Source organism: Chrysemys picta, chromosome 6 (assembly GCF_011386835.1).
Source record: "Chrysemys picta bellii isolate R12L10 chromosome 6, ASM1138683v2, whole genome shotgun sequence".
Taxonomy (NCBI): Eukaryota; Metazoa; Chordata; order Testudines; family Emydidae; genus Chrysemys; species Chrysemys picta.
In genome coordinates, this window is record NC_088796.1 from 129,691,422 (window position 1) to 129,711,595 (window position 20,174).

Here is a 20,174-nt window from a genome sequence, read left to right on the forward strand (position 1 = left end):
CAGCAGCCGGAGCATCGACTCTTGCCTTCTGTCTGCAAGCTGACGCCACCTATCGTCTTCAGACCGCCACTTCCTCTCTTCAGCCCGCGACTCAGCCCTCCACCTCTCCTCTCGTTCATATTGTGCTTTTTTGCATTCTGACATTGACTGCCTCCGCGCATTCTGCTGTGCTCTGTCAGTGTGGGAGGACATCTGGAGCTGCGAGAACATATCATCCCGAGTCCGCCGTTTTCTCCTTCTAATCTTCACTAGCCTCTGCGAAGGAGAAACCGTTGCAGCTGGTGGAGGAGAAGGGAGAGGTGGTTAAAAAAGACACATTTTAGAGAACAATGGGTACACTCTTTCACATTAAATTTTGCTGTTCACATTACACAGCACATGTGCTTTCATTACAAGGTCGCATTTTTCCTCTTATATTGAGGGCCTGCTGGTTTGGTGTGAGAGATCACTCACGCAGTGCCCCAGGCAACAGAATTCGGCTTGCAGGCAGCCATGGTAAGCCACAGTCTTTTGGCTTTTTTAACCTTCATAACATGTGGGAATGGTTTCAAACAGCAGCACCCTCATTTCCCATACCAAGCACCCGTTGGGTTGGCCATTTAAAATGGGTTTGCAATGTAAAAGGAGGGGCTGCGGTTTCCTGGTTAACATGCAGCACAAACCCAACCACCCTCCCCCCACACAAACACACCCAATTCTCTGGGATGATCACTTCACCGCTCCCCCCCAACGCCTAGCTAACAGCGGGGAACATTTCTGTTCAGCCGAGAAGGAACAGGCACCTCTGAATGTCCCCTTAATAAAATCACCCCATTTCAACCAGGTGACCGTGAATGATATCACTCTCCTGAGGATAACACAGAGAGATAAGGAATGGATGTTGTCTGCATGCCAGCAAACACCGGGATCATACGCTGCCATGCTTTGTTATGCAATGATTCCAGACTATGTGCTACTGGCCTGGAATGGTAAAGTGTCCTACCATGGCGGACGGGATAAGGCAGCCCTCCCCAGAAACCTTTTGCAAAGGCTTTGGGAGTACATGAAGGAGAGCTTTCTGGAGATATCCCTGGAGGATTTCCGCTCCATCCCCATACACGTTAACAGACTTTTCTAGTAGCTGTACTGGCCGCGATTGCAGGGCAAATTAATCATTAATCATTAAACACGCTTGCTTTTAAACCATGTGTAATATTTACAAAGGTACACTCACCAGAGATCCCTTGTGTGCCCTCAGGGTCTGGGAGCACGCCTTGGGTGAGTTCGGGGGTTACTGGTTCCAGGTCCAGGGTGATAAACATATCCTGACTGTCGGGGAAACCGGTTTCTCCGCTTCCTTGCTGTGAGCTATCTTCATTGTCTTCATCATCATCTTCCTCGTACCCCGAACCCGCTTCCCTGTTGTGTGATTCTCCATTGACGGAGTCAAAGCACACGGTTGGGGTAGTGGTGGCTGCACGCCCTAGCATGGCATGCAGATCCGCGTAGAAGCGGCATGTTTGCGGCTCTGCCCCGGACCTTCCGTTTGCCTCTCTGGCTTTGTGGTAGGCTTGCCTTAGCTCCTTAATTTTCACGCAGCACTGCTGTGTGTCCCTGTTATGGCCTCTGTCCTTCATGGCCTTTGAGACTTTTTCTAATATTTTGCCATTTTGTTTACTACTACGGAGTTCAGCTAGCACTGATTCGTCTCCCCATATGGCGAGCAGATCCCGTACCTCCCGTTCGGTCCATGATGGAGCTCTTTTGCGATCCTGGGACTCCATCATGGTTACCTGTGCTGATGAGCTCTGTGTGGTCACCTGTGCTCTCCACGCTGGGCAAACAGGAAATGAAATTCAAAAGTTCGCGGGGCTTTTCCTGTCTACCTGGTCAGTGCATCTGAGTTGAGAGTGCTGTCCAGAGCGGTCACAACGAAGCACTGTGGGATAGCTCCCGGAGGCCAATAACGTCGAATTCCGTCCACTCTACCCCAAATCCGACCCACAAAGGCCGATTTCAGCGCTAATCCCCTCGTCGGAGGTGGAGTAAAGAAACCGGTTTAAAGGGCCCTTTAAGTCGAAAAAAAGGGCTTCGTCGTGTGGACGTGTCCAGGCTTAATTCAATTTAACGCTGATAAATTCGACCTAAACTCGTACTGTAGACTAGGCCTTAGGGTGTTATAGAATATCAGGGTTGGAAGAGACCTCAGGAGGTCATCTAGTCCTACCCCCTGCTCAAAGCAGGGCCAATCCCCAGACAGATTTTTGCCCCAGATCCCTAAATGGTCCCCTCAAGAAGTGAACTCACAATCCTGGGTTTAGGAGGCCAATGCTCAAACCACTGAGCTATCCCTCCCTCCCAAATGACCACATATAAGCCTTCCAGCAGGGAAGAGCCCCACGTCCATTTCACAGCCTTTTCACGGCTTGCAGGTCTAAGTTGAGGCTGGGGGTTTGTCTTAAGGGGTGGGAATTTAAAGGGTGCTCAGTGTTGGCCTAACTCTGTTAGCTGCCCATTGCTCTTACTGGGAACAGAATTTGGCCAATGCTGAGAACTTTGGAAAAGCCCAGCCCACGTGTTGATGATTGGAATGGCTCCGAGTCCTTTCCAAAGCTCCCCTGGCTTTCCCAAGGTTCACAGTTCACTCCTACTCTCCACTCCCACTGATAGACACTGGTCTATCCCTCCACGGCCGGCCAGCCTCTTTCACTTCTGACCCATCTCTTGGAAGAGTGGGCCCAAGTCAGGGACAAGTGAGGCACACTGATTAAGTACATTTCACCTCCAATTGGGCACTGTGAGGAGGACAGACATTCACTCTGAGTGAATTAATCTGGAGTTTGGAGGCAGTGAATACTGCTAGGTTTCTGTAGGCCCTTCAATACAATAAAGGATCCTCTGCAGAAAACAGGAGCTGAAGTTGATGAAACAAAAACAAAAAGATCTGAGCTGAGCAGATGAGGTGTCCTGTTGTGGAGCAGCACCAGAGACAGATCAGTCTCTCGGGTATAATACCGTGGTAACCGCTGCTCGTTTACAGATAAGAGCAGATTGCATCCAGGCACGGGTGAGTACAGCACTTTTCTCCTTTATTGAGCTTTCTATAGAGATCCTTTCCTCTTGCTCTGCAAGATTGGGGGCTTGTTTCAGAATCAGGAAACTCCTAGGGGCTTGTATGTGCTTTAAATCATCTGCTACAGTGATGACAAGTGACGGGGAAAACACAGAGCATAAGCCTGACTGGCCAGTAGTCTTGCTCTAGAAGCAAATCTCCTGCAAAGCAGTTCGGTTTCCATCATTGTATATTTCTTCCCATGAAAATTAACTAAGTATTTGTGCATTTGTAAGGCACCTATCACTGTGGCTCCTATATATTACAATAATATAAATAATGTAGAATTGCTAGCCAAGAAACCTCCACAGAACATGCAACAAGTTCTCCCTGCTACAGGTATTGTCACTCATTAATAAGAGTGGTGGATGAAATGTTCAATATATAACCAAAATAATTGAATTACCAACTCCCTGCCATTGCAGCTGCCTTGGCAGGGGGGGGCCTCTCAGTCCCTCCTATTGTCTGCCTGTGGCACACTGTAGGTTCGTCTCTGCGGGCTCTAATACTTGGATTTACTTCAAGCTGTTGGGTTGGTGTGCGGGTGGCATTTAGGGTGTGTTCACACTGCAATTAGACACCCATGGCTGCTCCCTGGGGCTCAGGGGCTGTCTAATTGCTGAGATAGAGTTTCAGGCTCAGGTTGCAGCCTGAGCTTTGGGACCCTCCAGCCTCACAGGGTCCTAGCGCCCCGGCTTCCACCCAAGCGGAACATCTACACCGCAGCTAAACAGCCCCGTGAGCCTGAGGCAGCTGGCATTAGGGTTGCCAACTTTCTACTCACACAAAACTGAACACCCTTGTCCCGCTCCTGTCCCATGTCTTCTCCGAGGCCCTGCCCTACCCCTTCTCCGAAGCCCCGCCCCCTCTCACTCCATCCCCCCTCGCTCTCCCCACCCTCACTCACTCATTTTCACTGGGCTGGCTCAGGGGGTTGGGGTGGGGGGGCGGGGGAGGACTCCAGCTGGGGGTACCGGCTCTGGGGTGCGACTGGGGATGAGGGGTTGGGGGTGCAGGAGGGGGCTCCGGGCTGGCTCAGGGGGTTGGGGTGGGGAGGCGGGGGGAGGACTCCAGCTGAGGGTACGGGCTCTGGGGTGGGACTGGGTGTGACAATGCGGTTCTGGCGGAACCCAACTGAGAGTGCCAACTCAGGACAAATTGCTAAAACAGGGCAGTTACAGCCCAAGGCTGGGGTTTTTCCACTTCTAAGGCAAACCAAACCAGCCAGACTAGGAGGACTTCGTCTCATCCCACTGGCTAACCGCAAGTCTCACAAGCAATCTCCTTAGACACTCCAGTTTCCCAGTATTACCACCAGTGACACACTTTATGGGGACAAATGGTTATGAAAACCAATACCCCAGTAAAAGAAAAAAGTTCTCCTGATCCCAAAGGACCAAGCCCCAGACTCAGGTCAATATACAAGTCAGATCTTACCCACAAATCACGCTGCTGCCAATCCTTTAGAATCTAAAATCTAAAGGTTTATTCATAAAAGGAAAAAGATAGAGATGAGAGTTAGAATTGGTTAAATGGAATCAATTACATACAGTAATGGCAAAGTTCTTGGTTCAGGCTTGCAGCAGCGATGGAATAAACTGCAGGTTCAAATCAAGTCTCTGGAACATCCCCAGCTGGGATGGGTCATTCAGTCCTTTGTTCAGAGCTTCAGTTTGTAGCAAAGTTTCTCCAGAGGTAAGAAGCAGGATTGAAGACAAGATGGAGATGAGGCATCAGCCTTATATAGTCTTTTCCAGGTGTAAGAACACCTCTTTGTTCTTACTGTGGAAAATTACAGCAAAATGGAGTCTGGAGTCACATGGGCCAGTCCCTGCATACTTTGCTGAGTTGCAAGGCGTACCTGCCTTCTCTCAATGGGTCCATTGTATAGCTGATGGTCCTTAATGGGCCATCAAGCAGGCTAGGCAGAGCTAATCTCAGCTTGTCTGGGATGTCACCCAGAAGCATAGCACAAGTTTGCCATACAGACAGTATAGAGCCAATATTCATAACTTCAACTACAAAACTGATACACACATATAGACAGCATAATCATAACCAGTAAACCATAACCTTGTCCTAGACACCCCCATTTGACCCCCTTTACACAAGATTTGGGTGCCACTACAGGACCTTGGTTGCAACAATGATCTATACGGTCCCAGTTTATGTCAATAACGTCACACTGGGGATGAGGGGTTGGGGGTGCAGGAGGGGGCTCCGGGCTGGCTCAGGGGGTTGGGGTGGGGGGGCAGGGGGAGGACTCCAGCTGGGGGTACGGGCTCTGGGGTGGGACTGGGGATGAGGGGTTTGGGGTGCAGGAGAGGACTCCGGGCTGGGGCAGGGGGTTGGGAGTGGGGAGGGGTGAGGGCTCCAGCTGCGGGGTACGGGCTCTGGGGTGCGACTGGGGATGAGGGGTTTGGGGTGCAGGAGGGGGCTCCGGGCTGGGGCAGGGGGTTGGGAGTGGGGAGGGGGGGAGGACTTCAGCTGGGGGTACGGGCTCTGGGGTGCGACTGGGGATGAGGGGTTTGGGGTGCAGGAGGGGGCTCCGGGCTGGGGCAGGGGGTTGGGAGTGGGGAGGGGGGGAGGACTTCAGCTGGGGGTACGGGCTCTGGGGTGCGACTGGGGATGAGGGGTTTGGGGTGCAGGAGGGGGCTCTGGACTGGGGCAGGGGGTTGGGAGTGGGGAGGGGGGGAGGACTTCAGCTGGGGGTACGGGCTCTGGGGTGCGACTGGGGATGAGGGGTTTGGGGTGCAGGAGGGGGCTCCGGGCTGGGGCAGGGGGTTGGGAGTGGGGAGGGGGGAGGACTTCAGCTGGGGGTACGGGCTCTGGGGTGCGACTGGGGATGAGGGGTTTGGGGTGCAGGAGGGGGCTCCGGGCTGGGGCAGGGGGTTGGGAGTGGGGAGGGGTGAGGGCTCCAGCTGCGGGGTACAGGCTCTGGGGTGCGACTGGGGATGAGGGGTTTGGGGTGCAGGAGGGGGCTCCGGGCTGGGGCAGGGGGTTGGGAGTGGGGAGGGGGGGAGGACTTCAGCTGGGGGTACGGGCTCTGGGGTGCGACTGGGGATGAGGGGTTTGGGGTGCAGGAGGGGGCTCCGGGCTGGGGCAGGGGGTTGGGAGTGGGGAGGGGGGGAGGACTTCAGCTGGGGGTACGGGCTCTGGGGTGCGACTGGGGATGAGGGGTTTGGGATGCAGGAGGGGGCTCCGGGCCGGGGCAGGGGGTTGGGAGTGGGGAGGGGTGAGGGCTCCAGCTGGGGATACGGGCTCTGGGGTGCGACTGGGGATGAGGGGTTTGGGATGCAGAAGGGTGCTCTGGGCTTGGACCGAGGGGTTTGGAGGGGAATCAGGGCTGGGGAAGGGGGTTGAGGCATGGCGGGTGGGGTGTAGACTCTGGGCAGTACTTACTTCAAGCAGCACCTGGAAGCAATGACATGTTCCCCCTCTGGCTCCTAAGCGGTGGTGTGGCCAGGCAGCTCTGCATGCTGCCCCATCCGCAGGCGCCGCCCCTGCAGCTCCAATTGGCTGTGGTTCCTGGCCAATGGGAGCTGCGGAATCATCACGTGGGGTGGGGGCAGTGCGTGGAGCCCCCTGACTGCCTCTACACATAGGAGCCAGAGGAGGGACATGCCGCTGCTTCCAGGAGCCGCGCGGAGCCACAGCACGTGGGGAGCCTGCCAGCCTCACTGCACAGCCAACCAGACTGCTAACGGGCCGGTCAGCAGTGCTGACCAGAGCCACCAGGGTCCCTTTTCGCCAGGCATTCCAATAAAAAAACAGACACCTGGCACCCCTAGCTGGCATGGGCTAGCTGAAGGTTTTTAATTAGAGTGTAGACATACCTCAGGGCCTGTGCTATACAAGAGGGCCGTCTCTCTGGTGGTCCCTTCTGGCCTTAAACTCTATGATTACCTAGATTTTCATGGCTCGGATTACAAGCACGTTTGTGCATTTTGCCGCAATTTCAAAATGTGCCCACTTTGTGAAAAATACTTGCACTCTGGGCTCTGTGAAGATGAGCCTACGTTTGAGCGCATCAGGTTACACTGCAAGTCATGCAGTTTCGCTCAGAAGACTGAATGTTTTCAAAGCCAATTTACAGCTTTCTCCAAGTTATGGAAAAGATGCAAGATCGTGTTGTGCAAAACTGTGGAGACTAATTCTTCAGGCTCAGCTCCCGCAAAGAACATGCTTAACTTTAAGCACATGAGCAGTCCGATTCAACGCAATGGGCCTTGTAGCAATAGGGATGAGATTTTCAAAAGAAAATAAAGCGTTGCTTTTCAAAAGCACAATGGGACTCATACTCCAACCTCTCTTAAGCACTCTAAATTCTGAACACCGGCATGCCTTGCCGGAGCTGTACCTTGCATAGCATCATGTGTGCGCATGGCACTTTACAGATATATAGCATGCCAGAGTACCTGCACGAGGCATTTTCAATCTGAAATAAAGAGCATCTACCAGAGAACAATATACTTACGGCAGGTTCACCACTCTCTCTCTCTCAGCAGGCCCTGTTACCTCAAACACAAAACCTTGATAGTAAATGTCCTTCCTCCCACTTTTTCTCAGGGTTTCCATCCCTCTCCCACAGCCTGGGGAGGGGACTCCAGATCACCCCTTTCCCTCCCAAGATTGCCAGTCCACTGACAAACAGTCCCTCTCTAGCACCCCTCCAAGTGCGGGCAGAGAGCATTCTATCCTAGTTCAGTGCCTCCTACAGGTACTCACTACTGTTTTCTACAGCTCATAAAGTCTCTCCCTTTTCTACCCCCACTGTCTGAGTGGGTCAAATTACCTTCATGTTCCCCGTCTGGGGAGAGGCATTGGCTGTGTCACAGCTGGGGCTGAGTCCCGGCTCCCTTTAAAGGGCCCTTTAAAGGGCCAGCCACACTGTGACAGGTCCCCTCAGGAGTCTTTTCTGTTGGAAAAAAATCACAAATGATGCAGCAAATCCTTGATAACTCGTGTGAGTTTAACACACTGTTTTCCCTCCTTTATTAGGCTCTACACAGGGACATCAGTTTGCATGAAGAGCACGTTAGATTCTTATTTTCTGAAGGAGCTAGATGACGAACAGGTGATGTATCTGCAAAGTGCTGTACAGGCACCAGTGAAACCCCCTCACAGCACCGGTCAGGTAAACACTATCGTTCTCATTTGACAGATGAGGACATTGCAGTGTAGAGGTAAAGTGACTGGATCAAGGCCACAGAGGCAGTTCAGTGTCAAAGCAAGATTACAGTGCAAAAGTTCCTGGTACCTATTCCTTATCTCAGCACTAGGGCCAGATCATAGAATCATAGAATATCAGGGTTGGAAGGGACCTCAGGAGGTCATCTAGTCCAACCCCCTGCTCAAAGCAGGACCAATTCCCAACTAAATCATCCCAGCCAGGGCTTTGTCAAGCCTGACCTTAAAAACCTCTAAGGAAGGAGATTCCACCACTTCCCTAGGGAACCCATTACAGTGCAGATTTCTCACTTAAAACTTGTAGCTCTTAGGTCAGATTAAACATGCAATGCATTTTCAGACCCTGGTCCAACAAAGTACATAAGCAGGAGTTTAACTTTAACCACATGCATAATCCCACTAAAATTGATTGGGCTATCTAAGTATTTAATGTTGGGCATGGGCTCTGCTGAACTGGGGCCTCCCAGGGTTCAAATTGGCATGGGCAGCCTGGCATGAGCTGGAGAATGGGCAGAGTTATGAATAGCCAGCAGTCAAATCATTTTTTTCCGTTTGAACGGTTAGCCACTTTTCTGGTCAGGCAGCTTCACACTAATCAACCCCATGACTTGGAAAGTCACGGGTCATTCATATCTATAAGTTGAGTGATATTTGATTTTGCTTTCAAGGTTTTTTTCTTTTTTTAGTTCCTTGCCAATCCTGTATGTCTGGCAGCGCACTGCAATGCCCTGGGCTAACGCTCTGCTACTCAGAGTGCGAGAACAAAGAAATCGAAATGGCCACATTTTCAATAAAGCTCAGAATCCAGCAGCTCCCCTAGGAACATCCGAATAAATCTGGGTCCTTCCCACTAGAATGCTGCAGCTTTCCACTGCGAACCAGGGGGACTCCCCACACCCGGCCCTCGTTGGGACTCTGGTTGCTGTTGAGCTCTTTGGAAGAGCTGAGCCCAGACTTTCACAACTAGAAATTGTTCAATGGACAGCTTTGATCCCACTTGAAAATGAGTACAGCAGTCTCATCCCATGTGTCCACAACACAAAACCACCATATTCGGATGTGTGAATGGCAGCCTCTGTTCATGAGGGACCCAAGAAATCGGTAACATGGATGTCCCAAGTCAGGATTTATGTGCATGGGCTGATCTATGCCTTAGGGTGAAATTTACACACCTGTCCACAGTGATGCTTGATGTAAGTTACTGTTGTGCTGTTATAAGTGTCAGTTCCAAGAGCATTGCATTCACATTGTCAAGGGGTCCACTCACCACAGTGGCACCTCCTGCTGGCCACCCTGGGGATTAGCACTGCTAGATGGTGCCTCTCCCATTGTCTTCTCACCCTGTAGACCCACCTCACTCCAAGAATCCCAGAATCCTCTTCATGACTCGGCCCTCTGGCCAGGCCACCATCCATGTCTCCCCCTTCTGGGGTTACCCAAAGTCCTTCTATGCAAAGAGTCCCAGGCAGTCTTCACCTGTGCTGCCCTGATGGTGCCCCTTCCCCCAATGGCCAGCATAGGAACCATCCTCTACTCCAGTTCCAGTCCAGGGACCCTCAGCTCAGCAGTTCTGTGCTCCAGCCACTCAGCCCTCAATGCTCCTTCCTAGTCCTCCCCTAGGAGTACCAGCTCCAAACCAACTCACTTCTCTTCCCAGGGAATGACTACAGCCTGCTACCTTCCTGCAGTGCAGCCTTTCCCGGAAGCCCCCTGTCTATTGCTAGCTGCCTGCCTGGCCTCTCCTGCACAGCTGAGCCTGTTCACAATCAACCCTGCTCCCTGGCGCTCCCTCCAGATGCAGCCTGTGGAGTTAACTGGCCTACCTGGCCACCTTAACCCCTTCGAAAGAACACCCCATCTCACACAGAGAAAATTAAAAAGAAATACCATCAACAAATAAGGCTATTTTGCATGTACCACCCAGAGAAGCTGCTTTGATAATATATGATTTAAACCCGCAACAAGAACTGCTGTGCTTTATCTAGTGTGGAAACCCTGGAAAATGAGTGTCAAAAGCTCATTCCCTTCTTTCTTTTAGAAAGACATGTTCGAATTTAATAAATACTGGAAGTTCTCTGGAATCCAAAGGATATTTTACAACAATCTGGTCAAAGAACTGGGAGGGTTTGGGACAGAGCCTGGCAAGTTCATCTGGCCAACCAGTGTGACCATGACTCTGGATGGAGATCTGGTTGTGAAAGACAGTGGAAACCAAAAGATACAGCTCTTCAGCCCTGAGGGTTGCTATAAGCGTGAGTTTTCCTATGGATCTGAACCAAGAAAAGATCTGGGAGATGTGGCATGCACACAGGATGGCTTGTTGCTTGTCACTGATGGATCCAAACCCATCAAGGTCTTCTCTAAAGATGGTGAGATGATCCACCAGCTGAAGTCTCCCAAAATGGACTGGAATCATTCCTACAGGATGGCAGTCCTGAAGTCCAATGATATTGCAGTGACAGACTGGACAGATGGGGGGAAAGTTCACATCATTGAGGTGGACTGGAGAATGAATGCCATCCTGAAGATGAACGTGATAGGCGGCTTTCATAGACCAGAGCACATTGCAGTCAATAAGGTACAGTATAGCACAAACTACTAACACAATTATTTACATTGTGGCAGTTCCCAAAATGCACTAAACACAGTCCCTGCCCCCATGAGCTTGCAATTTAGGATGAGCAATAATTTTAATGATGACTCTTTCGTTAGCCGTAAGTTATGGAACAAGGTGGCAGAATTGTAAAGGAGCTTTATTAAACATTCTGTAAGGCTAGTACTCCATGCTGAGGCTCTGCTAGTTCCCTTGGTGTCACAGCCCTGTAACAATCCCCCCTACTGCCAGGCTAACACGCCTCCCTGATCAGCCAAGATTACTAGAGCAAAGCTAAAAATTGGCCCCAGATCTCTTGGTCTCTGTCCATTGCCTTAACCGCAAACGATCCTTCCTCTCTTGTACTGACAGGCTGAAACAGTGCACAGAGTAAGAAGAATGTTTGAGCAAAGTGTATGATGAGTGGTCTCGTTCTGTAGAGTCCTGATGATTCTGTTGAATGAGAGACACTGGTTTTCTTGCGAGATCAGGGTGAGATCCATTTACAGTTTCTCCACAAACCCACTAGGCTGTAGACAAGCTAAGTAGTAGTAGAATTCAAAGAATGTTCTTTTCGCTGTTAATAAATTTTCTTTGTGACTCCGATACGCCTTTAGCATCCAAACTCTGGAATAGATTTCTGGGTTATTTAGTACCAGCAGTAAAGCCAAGCCCGTTGGAATTCTAGCAGCTCTAACTAGGGTACTATCACTTTTTTTTCCCTGGCAGAGTGAAGAGATACTGGTTACTGAAGGGCAGCTCTATGGAAAATACCAAGGCTGCTGCCTCAAGATTATGGACAGTGAAAGAATTCTGAAGAAAACAATTGGACCAGACTATGACAACAAATTCACCTTTGTGAATCCCTCTGGAGTCTGTGTAGATTCAAATGAGAACTTGCTTGTTGCAGATGAAGGACAAAACTGCATAGTAATGTTTAATCCCGATGCATCCCTGATTGCTTTAGTAGTAACTCAAGATCTAGAGGGCCCTCGTGGGCTTTCAGTGACCAAGGATGGGCTCTTGGCAGTAGCTGACTGCTACCATCACAGTGTGAAGTTCTACAGATACAGATGAGAGTAGGTGAATGCCTTAGCTCAGCAATTGAACTTACCTCAGTAAATACCTTTGTAGATGGTGAATAAAATAGAAATGTAAAAATCTAGGTTAACATGGGACAGAATTGTGATCATTGGGCTGCTTCTACCAAGCAGAAGAAAAACATTCTAGCCTTATGCAGGCAAGCACTATAGGTCAAGACTTGGAGCCAAGGACTCCTGCATTATAATCTCTGTTCTGCTACTGCTTTACTGTATGGTCTTGGGCAAATCACAACCTTGTATCCTGTCACAGTTCCTGCACCTGGTAAATAGGATTCATGCTACTTACATACCTACCTGACCAGAGTGGTACAGAGGAATGAATGTTTGGATGCTGCATTGAAGATATCAAATGCTATGTAAGCGCTAACTGATATTATTATTAGGTAATCCCAAATTCAGAGGTAGTTTAGAGTGTGTGCCAGGGTTTTTCTGATTATAAGTAAGGGGAAAACTGTAGGATTTTAGATCGGCTGTGCAGTCATTGTTGGTAAATACTGACATTTGAAAGTGATCCGTTCTGTTCATTTGCCTAATGCTATTAGGAGATGAGTTTGTGATTTGTAAGCTCTCCAGATGTGCTGGGATGCTATACTCTCCTGAAGTTAGGGTTGTCCTACATGTGACCGCTGAATTGAGACTATGAGAGGATTTGTATTCAGGGCTCTTTCTTATATTTTTGCTGTAATGGAGATGCACTGGGAATCATTCACATATCTCTTCTCACTGCTGTTTTCCCACCAACTCCGAATGTGTTGTAATAATCTCTGTAACCTGCCTTCCTGCCATCTGGTTTGGTCAAGAGTCTTCTACCCAAGCCTCCCACTGGATTCTAGTTGCTTCCTAATATAAAGTATCTTGATTCTTCTTCTTTATTAAATAAGAGGGGGAAATGTTAAATATTGGGAAGGGGGTTTCTCTTCATAGACACAGAAGATCATGAGCAGTACTACAGGAACTTCTCTTCCTCACTTCAGAATTGAAAAGAAACAATGATGGGTCCTCACTTCAGGAACACTAACAAAGGTGGATAACACCAATATGTTAAAAAAAAACCTGTGAATTAGTCAGATATGATTTATCAGTAAGTATCTGCAAGTGGGTAGAAAAGGGTAAGGAGGTGTACACTGCCATAGGTTACATGCCAAGGGGCCAGAAGGGAGGAGCAGAGCAGGACGATGTAAGAAGGTTCAAGTCATAGTTTGGAAAAACACGGTTTCTTACGTTACAGTAACTGTGATTCTTCGAGATGTGCTACCCATGTGGATCCCACTCATGGTGTGTGTGCACCTCACCTGGCATCCACATGCACAGGGACTCCAAGAAAAATGTGGCGACTTTAACTTTCAGTCTCCTCTTAGGCCTTGTCTTCCGTAGGAGAAAAGGTCTGTTTTCAACATGTGTGAGCTAGCACATATTAAGTGAGAAATCTGCCTCCGTGCACAGGGCTGACCAAAGACCAATGCACCACTTGAGCTGTCACTCACACGCTCCCTTAGGGTATGTCTGTGTCTCAAGCAGAGGAGACATACCCCCACTAGCGCTGATCAAGTTAGCATGCTAAAAATAGAGTGCCAGGCAAGCAGCAAAGGGGCTACGTCACCCCGAGTACATACCTGAGAGAGAGATTATGAGTCTGCTCTACAGCCAGTTGACTTTCAGCTCATGCACTAAGCTCCAAAGGGCCCAGGTTTGATCCTGCTGACTGGGGTCTGTCAGTGTTATACTAGACAAGTACTCATGGTGGCTAGCCCCTCACAGTGCCGCGGCTACAGTCTGTTTTTACCACATTCGCTCAATTAGAGCTAGCATAGATATTTCTCATCAAGTTGGGAATTACACCCCTGGTTTGAAGTGCAGACATACCCTTAGCTACCCTTGCACTTGTTTTCTAACATGTAACATTCTCCACCTTAGAAATCAGATCTGAAATTTGCTTGAAGTGTTCAAACATGCCGGGGGCACGTGGCTTCCTGGAAGGTGTGATAACAGACACCAATGCTGTACATTCTTCCTGGGGTTGTCCAAAAGGAATGTCTCATTATCAAGCTTTAAAATGTTATTTACAAAACCCAAGGGATTTGGTGGCCTTGGCACATGAAACAACACTGACCACAAAGTGGTAAAGAATAAGCACAATGTATAATAAAACCTTTTAGCAAACCAATAGGTTATCAGTGATGTGTCCTTAGACGACCAATTATTTTAATCCAGAGTTTTGGAATAAAAAACATTTTATGTTAACGATTTAAACAACCATTTTATTTTTTAAACAAACTAAAATTATAGCATTAGTACAATATTAACATAGTCATGAGAATGTAGGAACCTCAAGAGGAAATCTAGTCAGCCCCTTGGCACCACTGCAGGATTACATATTAATAAGCCTTAGGGATTCCAGGGTGTGCAAGACAAGACAGATGGTGATATCCTCAATCTTTAACATGCTCCTTCCTTTACAATCTTTATATTCTTGTCATGTTCTCTAAGGAAAACAAGAAAAAACGATCAAGCTTTCTCAAGCTGGGTCACAGGTACGCAATGTTCTGGGGCACTGCTTTCATAGATCAGATGCGCAATGCACCCAGTCTGAATGGAGACTTCCTACACCCAAAACAGATACTGAAATCTTTGCTGTCAACTCCAGTGTCTTTTTACATAAAAGGGAAATACCAGGCAAGCTTGCATTGCACCCTTCCACTGCCTATTAGATGCCACCTATGAGAAACAATCGGCCTCAGCGGCGCAGCACATCTTCCGTCAGATGGCACAAAGAGCACTGAGACGAATCTCACCTGCAGTAACTGCAGAGCTCGCACTTGTTCCGGTAGGTTGTCCCGTCACTGCCACAGACAGGGCGATAATACAAAATACACATTGGTTTGAGGATGTAATGAACACAAACCGGCTGGAAAAATTGAAAGAAAAATCATGAGATCAGTATTTCATTATTTAGAGAAAGCCAGAGTGAATACCTATCAGAGGGCTACATTCGGCCCTGATATACACACACCAAGCAATCCCCACTGAATCCAGTGGAGAAGCATCGGGTGTAACTCAAAGTCTGGCCCATGGCCACTAGGCTCACACAGCACGCATCGTGCTCGATGGAAGAGTAATTTTTACTGCTAAAATGAAACGTGCATATGACACCTACATTCAATCAGAGAATTTTATACACCCTTTGGCTAGTAACAACATTAGAAATGGGGAAGATTTTCAAAGGCCTCATTGGCAGCGAGGCACCAAACTCCCAGGGAAAGTCCAGGGCGGTTAGGTGCCTAACTTGCAGTTGTGTCTTTGAGACGCTCCCCCCCTTACCCTTTTGGGGGAAGAGCTAAGTACAGCACTTACCAACAGAAATAAGAGAAAACTCAAAGTTCCACCTTAACGGATGGGTAATGTGGAACTGATTAAGATGGAAATGCTGAATGAGGAGATGTGGTCCTTGGCCATTTGCCAGGGAGTTAAAGTCATCAGTAACTTTCTCTACGTTTAAGCAAATATCAGTTGATGTTACATAGTCTTAGGCATAGTTAAGCCCTTTTGTACAGAATGTTTCTTTTGCGTTATGCACCACCACCTCCATTTAGATCACAAAGGGAACTAAATAGCCTGTCCAATGCTGGACCATATTCAATAGTCATTCCTGTAACAATCAGATACAAACTTTCTCTCTGGTCTCCCTTTATGGAAAGGGGAGTGATCAGGGGACTAGAATTGTCTTGCACACAAGGTGAGAGGAACTGAATATCCTGCTAAAATTTTGCCTCTAGATACCTTTGACTTTTGTCAGTGCCAGACATTTGAAAAATGTCACTTCCACTTTCAAAGCAACGAGAGTTAGAACTGCATAAATAGATGTTTTCACAGTTTCAGCACTATCAACATTAATGCCAGGTTTGTTGTTTCCAATCAAAAAGGCACTTACTACTATTATACATAACTATTTCTATCTCACACACGGTACATTTTGCAATTTCCAGGTGTCAAATCTCACATGTGAATTACAAAATTTATGGCAATGACACACAGTCCCTCCCATGGATGGTAGATGGTGAAGCAGCAGAAAAATAGTGATTTGGGGTACAGTATCAGTCTCACTCACAGTTCCCTGCTTTCACCATTATACATGACAGGCTCTGCCATGTGTGTTTATAGAAAAAAATATACACTCCACTCCCATGTATTCTATAATATATACAGAAAATAGCAGACAGGGAATGGGATGAATTCAGGTTGATGACAGTGAGCAACAGAGCTGGGTGAATAATTTGTAACATTTTTTTCAATCAATTTTGCCTGTTTCATTGTCTGCAAACAGATAGTGATTTCTCCATATTTATTATCTATTCAACATTTTTTGCTTAATAATTTCTGGGAACAATTACCAGCCTGTAGCTTGTTCATGAGGAATTTGTAGTGAGCATTTGATATTTAAAATTTGAGCTGCGTGGAGTAATTTTGATCAGACACAAATCAAAAGATATGTTTCTGGTCCCTGACTGGCTGAGTGAAATTTTGACTCAAGTTTCCAGTTTGAATACTTGTGTTCAAAAGTTCCAAATTTGCTTTTTGTGCCTTGTCACTTAAAATTATCTATTCCCTGGTCATTCCTGCCAGTAAACTTGTTTGTTAGACTGTTTGTGGAAAGCAGAAGGGTGCAAGACACTCACAGCAAATTTGTTTAAAAATTCAAATGAATATAACAAGTGCTCAGTTCTATTGAACAATATTTCATACATGTAACAGAGTAAAGAAAGGAAGCTCTTACGTAGCTTGGTAATTGTCCAGTTCTATTTAGTCCTTTATATCTTCCTGTGCCTTCCTCTGAAATACAATTTGTTCTTATGAAATCAAAACCTAAGCTTAAAGTGGTGAAAACTGCATCCATGATCAAACTTTAGTGCAATGTGCATAGAATTAATCTATGTAACCATGTGCTCCATGTCCTCCCTCAGTATGTTTGCTACAATCATTTGTTGTGTCTTGTTTTAATTTAGATTGGAAGATTTGGGGCAGGGACTGTCTTTAACGATGGGCAAAAGAGTGTGCAGAACTGCATCGAACCGTCCGAGGCAATATGAATGTTTCCCTTAGGCAGTCTCTGCCAGGGCTACCTAGGTCACAGCTCTGGTGCCAGGGGCAGTATCTGGGGCTGCATGCCAGATTCCCCCCACCAGCAGAAACTGGGCCAGGAGCAAACAAAGCCATAATTTCTCTCCCTCCCCCCATACACTGGCCAGTGGAACTGGCTGGTTATGCGGCGTGGGGGATGGAACATGCTGCATCCCTTAAAGGAGTGTCACAAATTATTCCCCCCCTCCCCTCCGCACAAACAGGAGCATTGTAAGGCACAGTCCCTGTGCATCCCCAGATCACACCCAACACTGTGAGCTGCTTGCAAATAGCATGATCCCTCTATGGGTGAAATCCTGGCCCCATTCAAGACAATGGGAGATTTCCTACAGACTTCAATGCAGCCACCATTTCACGCTATGTATTTATACAGTGCCTAGCACAATAGAGGCTCTTTCTTAACAAATAATAAAATCAGAGCTGCAAGATAGGGCAAAAACAGGTAATACAATTCCAAGCACTGATCATCCACCCTTATAGAAAGGTCACAGTTAAATGAAAGAATATTGGGTCAAATCCTGCAGTTTGCAGTTTGCTCAGTTTTGGCTGAGGAAAGACCGGGGACTGTAGAAATCAGCCCATTGACTCTCAGGACTTGATCCTCCAGATGCGATAGGATGTAGTACTGTACTTACTACCAGGAGTAACATGGAAATCAAGAAGATAAGCGAGTCTTCAGCACCCCCCCGAAATATCAGGTCACTTTTATTTAGTTGCTCAGCTGTGGATATGGGTAGCTAACTCCAACATCCAAGTTTGAGAGTTTTGGTCCAGTGTTTCTAAGCAAATGAAAAATATACCCCCCCCCCCCCCGCAATACAGTGAAACAGGAAAGAAAATACTTACTGGCAAAAGCAGAGAAGCAAAAAAAGAGCACAGTGATGTGAACTTTAAAATTCATCTTGATTTTGACATAACCCACACACCTGTAGATCAAAAGCTTTGCTCTGATACTGTTTCTGGGCAGCAGTTACCAGTAATTCTTTTCATAAAGGAGTGTCTATTATATAGGCTGGGAAGTGCCAGAGTTGTTTATTTTTAACTCTTTCACTTCTCATTGACTCTTCAGAAACTCCACCTCCTCCTTCCTTCCATGCCCTGCTCAATTCCCCCGACTGCTCTTCCCCTGCCCTATCCCTGAGGAAGCCCTCTAATCAATTCCCCTGTCACCTAATAAATTCCATCTACAGCCAAAACTCTGATCAGCCTCAGATGACCTAGAGCAACCTCCCATTCACCAGCACCCCAGTTATCCTATCCTGTTCATCCCGCATTCCACCCACCTTTCCCGACAGCAATACCCTCACCCCAAGTAACCCATACAACTAACCCTAAGAAATACCCTCCCCAGAGCAAATTCCCCCACTACAACAGTAACTTGACTCATGCTGATGGTTACAACATGCGCTCTGTGACGGTACCTCCCATAAGGCTTTATGAAAATATGCTTAGAATGTGTTTTATGCTACATATGCCATGTACATATCTCCGTAAAGGTTATGATCTACTGAATGTATTAATCCTATTTGTATACATGTATCATTTTTGTATTCAAAGTTATGAATGTTATGAATGTTGGTTGTGTACTGGCTTGATTTCTAAATAACCTTAGTAGAGCATTTGGTCAAGTACATAATCAAAAAACACTTAAAGGACAATGGATCTTGGAATGCTTCAATCCACATAAGAAGTCTACTTGAGGACTTTCAAGGTAGCATGTAAACAATGGATGCTACCTGTAAAAAGTGTGAGTCATGCATGGACATGTGACTTGCCCAGGAGACTCCTAAAGTCCATTTTGGAGCTGGACCCTGCCCTATCCCTGAGGAAGCCCTCTAATCAATTCCCCTGTCACCTAATAAATTCCATCTACAGCCAAAACACTGATCAGCCTCAGATGACCTAGAGCAACCTCCCATTCACCAGCACCCCAGTTATCCTATCCTGTTCATCCCGCATTGCACCCAAGCTTGGTGGGCTGGTGCCTTGGCTGTAGGGGGGTTGTGGGGAGCAGGGGGCGGAAGTGGACAGGGGCTGTAGGGGGGATGTGGGGGAGCAGGGTGAGGGGTGTGGAAGTGGCCAGGGGCTGTAGGGGGTTGTGGGGAGCAGGGTGAGGGGTGTGGAAGTGGACAGGGGCTGTAGGGGAGTTATGGGGGAGCAGGAGGAGGGGTGTGGACGTGGACAGGGGCTGTAGGGGGTTGTGGGGGTGCAGGGTGTGGATGTATCCGGGGGCTGTAGGGGGGATGTGGGGGAGCAGGGGGCGGAAGTGGCCAGGGGCTGTAGGGGGATGTGGGGGAGCAGGGTGAGGGGTGTAGATGTGGACAGGGGCTGTAGGGGGGATGTGGGGGAGCAGGGTGAGGGGTGTAGATGTGGGACAGGGGCTGTAGGGGGGATGTGGGGGAGCAGGGTGTGGAAGTGGACAGGGCCTGTAGGGGGGTTGTGGGGGAGCAGGGTGTGGAAGTGGACAGGGCCTGTAGGGGGGTTGTGGGGGAGCAGGGTGTGGAAGTGGACAGGGCCTGTAGGGGGGCTGTGGGGGAGCAGGGTGTGGAAGTGGACAGGGGCTGTAGGGGGGATGTGGGGGGAGCAGGGTGTGGAAGTGGACAGGGCCTGTAGGGGGGCTGTGGGGGAGCAGGGTGTGGAAGTGGCCAGGGCCTGTAGGGGGGTTGTGGGGGAGCAGGGTGAGGGGTGTGGAAGTGGACAGGGCCTCTAGGGGGGCTGTGGGGGAGCAGGGTGTGGAAGTGGACAAGGGCTGTAGGGGGGATGTGGGGGAGCAGGGTGAGGGGTGTGGAAGTGGCCAGGGGCTGTAGGGGGTTGTGGGGGAGCAGGGTGTGGAAGTGGCCAGGGGCTGTAGGGGGGATGTGGGGGAGCAGGGTGAGGGGTGTGGAAGTGGCCAGGGGCTGTAGGGGGTTGTGGGGGAGCAGGGTGTGGAAGTGGACAGGGGCTGTAGGGGGGATGTGGGGGAGCAGGGTGAGGGGTGTGGAAGTGGCCAGGGGCTGTAGGGGGTTGTGGGGGAGCAAGGTGTGGAAGTGGCCAGGGGCTGTAGGGGGTTGTGGGGGAGCAG

At 48.7% G+C, this 20,174-nt stretch overlaps 1 protein-coding gene and 1 long non-coding RNA gene across 2 annotated transcripts; one reads left to right on the forward strand and one right to left on the reverse strand.

Annotated features, from left to right (window-relative positions):
• The first annotated feature begins 2,617 nt into the window (after window positions 1-2,617).
• Window positions 2,618-14,184, forward strand: LOC112060056 (tripartite motif-containing protein 2-like). Its single transcript, XM_024108500.3, has 4 exons — window positions 2,618-3,046; window positions 8,093-8,168; window positions 10,320-10,859; window positions 11,604-14,184. The coding sequence occupies exons 2-4, from the start codon at window positions 8,118-8,120 to the stop codon at window positions 11,949-11,951; spliced, it is 939 nt and encodes a 312-aa protein (XP_023964268.2). The 5' UTR covers window positions 2,618-3,046; window positions 8,093-8,117; the 3' UTR covers window positions 11,952-14,184.
• LOC112060055 (uncharacterized) lies at window positions 14,165-19,142 on the reverse strand. Its single transcript, XR_010588734.1, has 4 exons — window positions 17,960-19,142; window positions 16,749-16,804; window positions 14,770-14,882; window positions 14,165-14,459 (listed from the first exon to the last, which is right to left on the reverse strand). It is a non-coding gene; the product is annotated as an uncharacterized LOC112060055 (long non-coding RNA).
• Between the last annotated feature and the right edge of the window lie 1,032 nt (window positions 19,143-20,174).

What these genes read in the sequence shown, in the direction of transcription:
- LOC112060056 (XM_024108500.3), top strand. Translation starts at nt 8,118, where the DNA reads ATGAAGAGCACGTTAGATTCTTATTTTCTGAAGGAGCTAGATGACGAA. An exon ending in AGGAGCTAGATGACGAACAG is followed by an intron (nt 8,169 to 10,319) that starts GTGATGTATCTG and finishes TCTTTCTTTTAG; the next exon opens with AAAGACATGTTCGAATTTAA. An exon ending in AGCACATTGCAGTCAATAAG is followed by an intron (nt 10,860 to 11,603) that starts GTACAGTATAGC and finishes TTTCCCTGGCAG; the next exon opens with AGTGAAGAGATACTGGTTAC.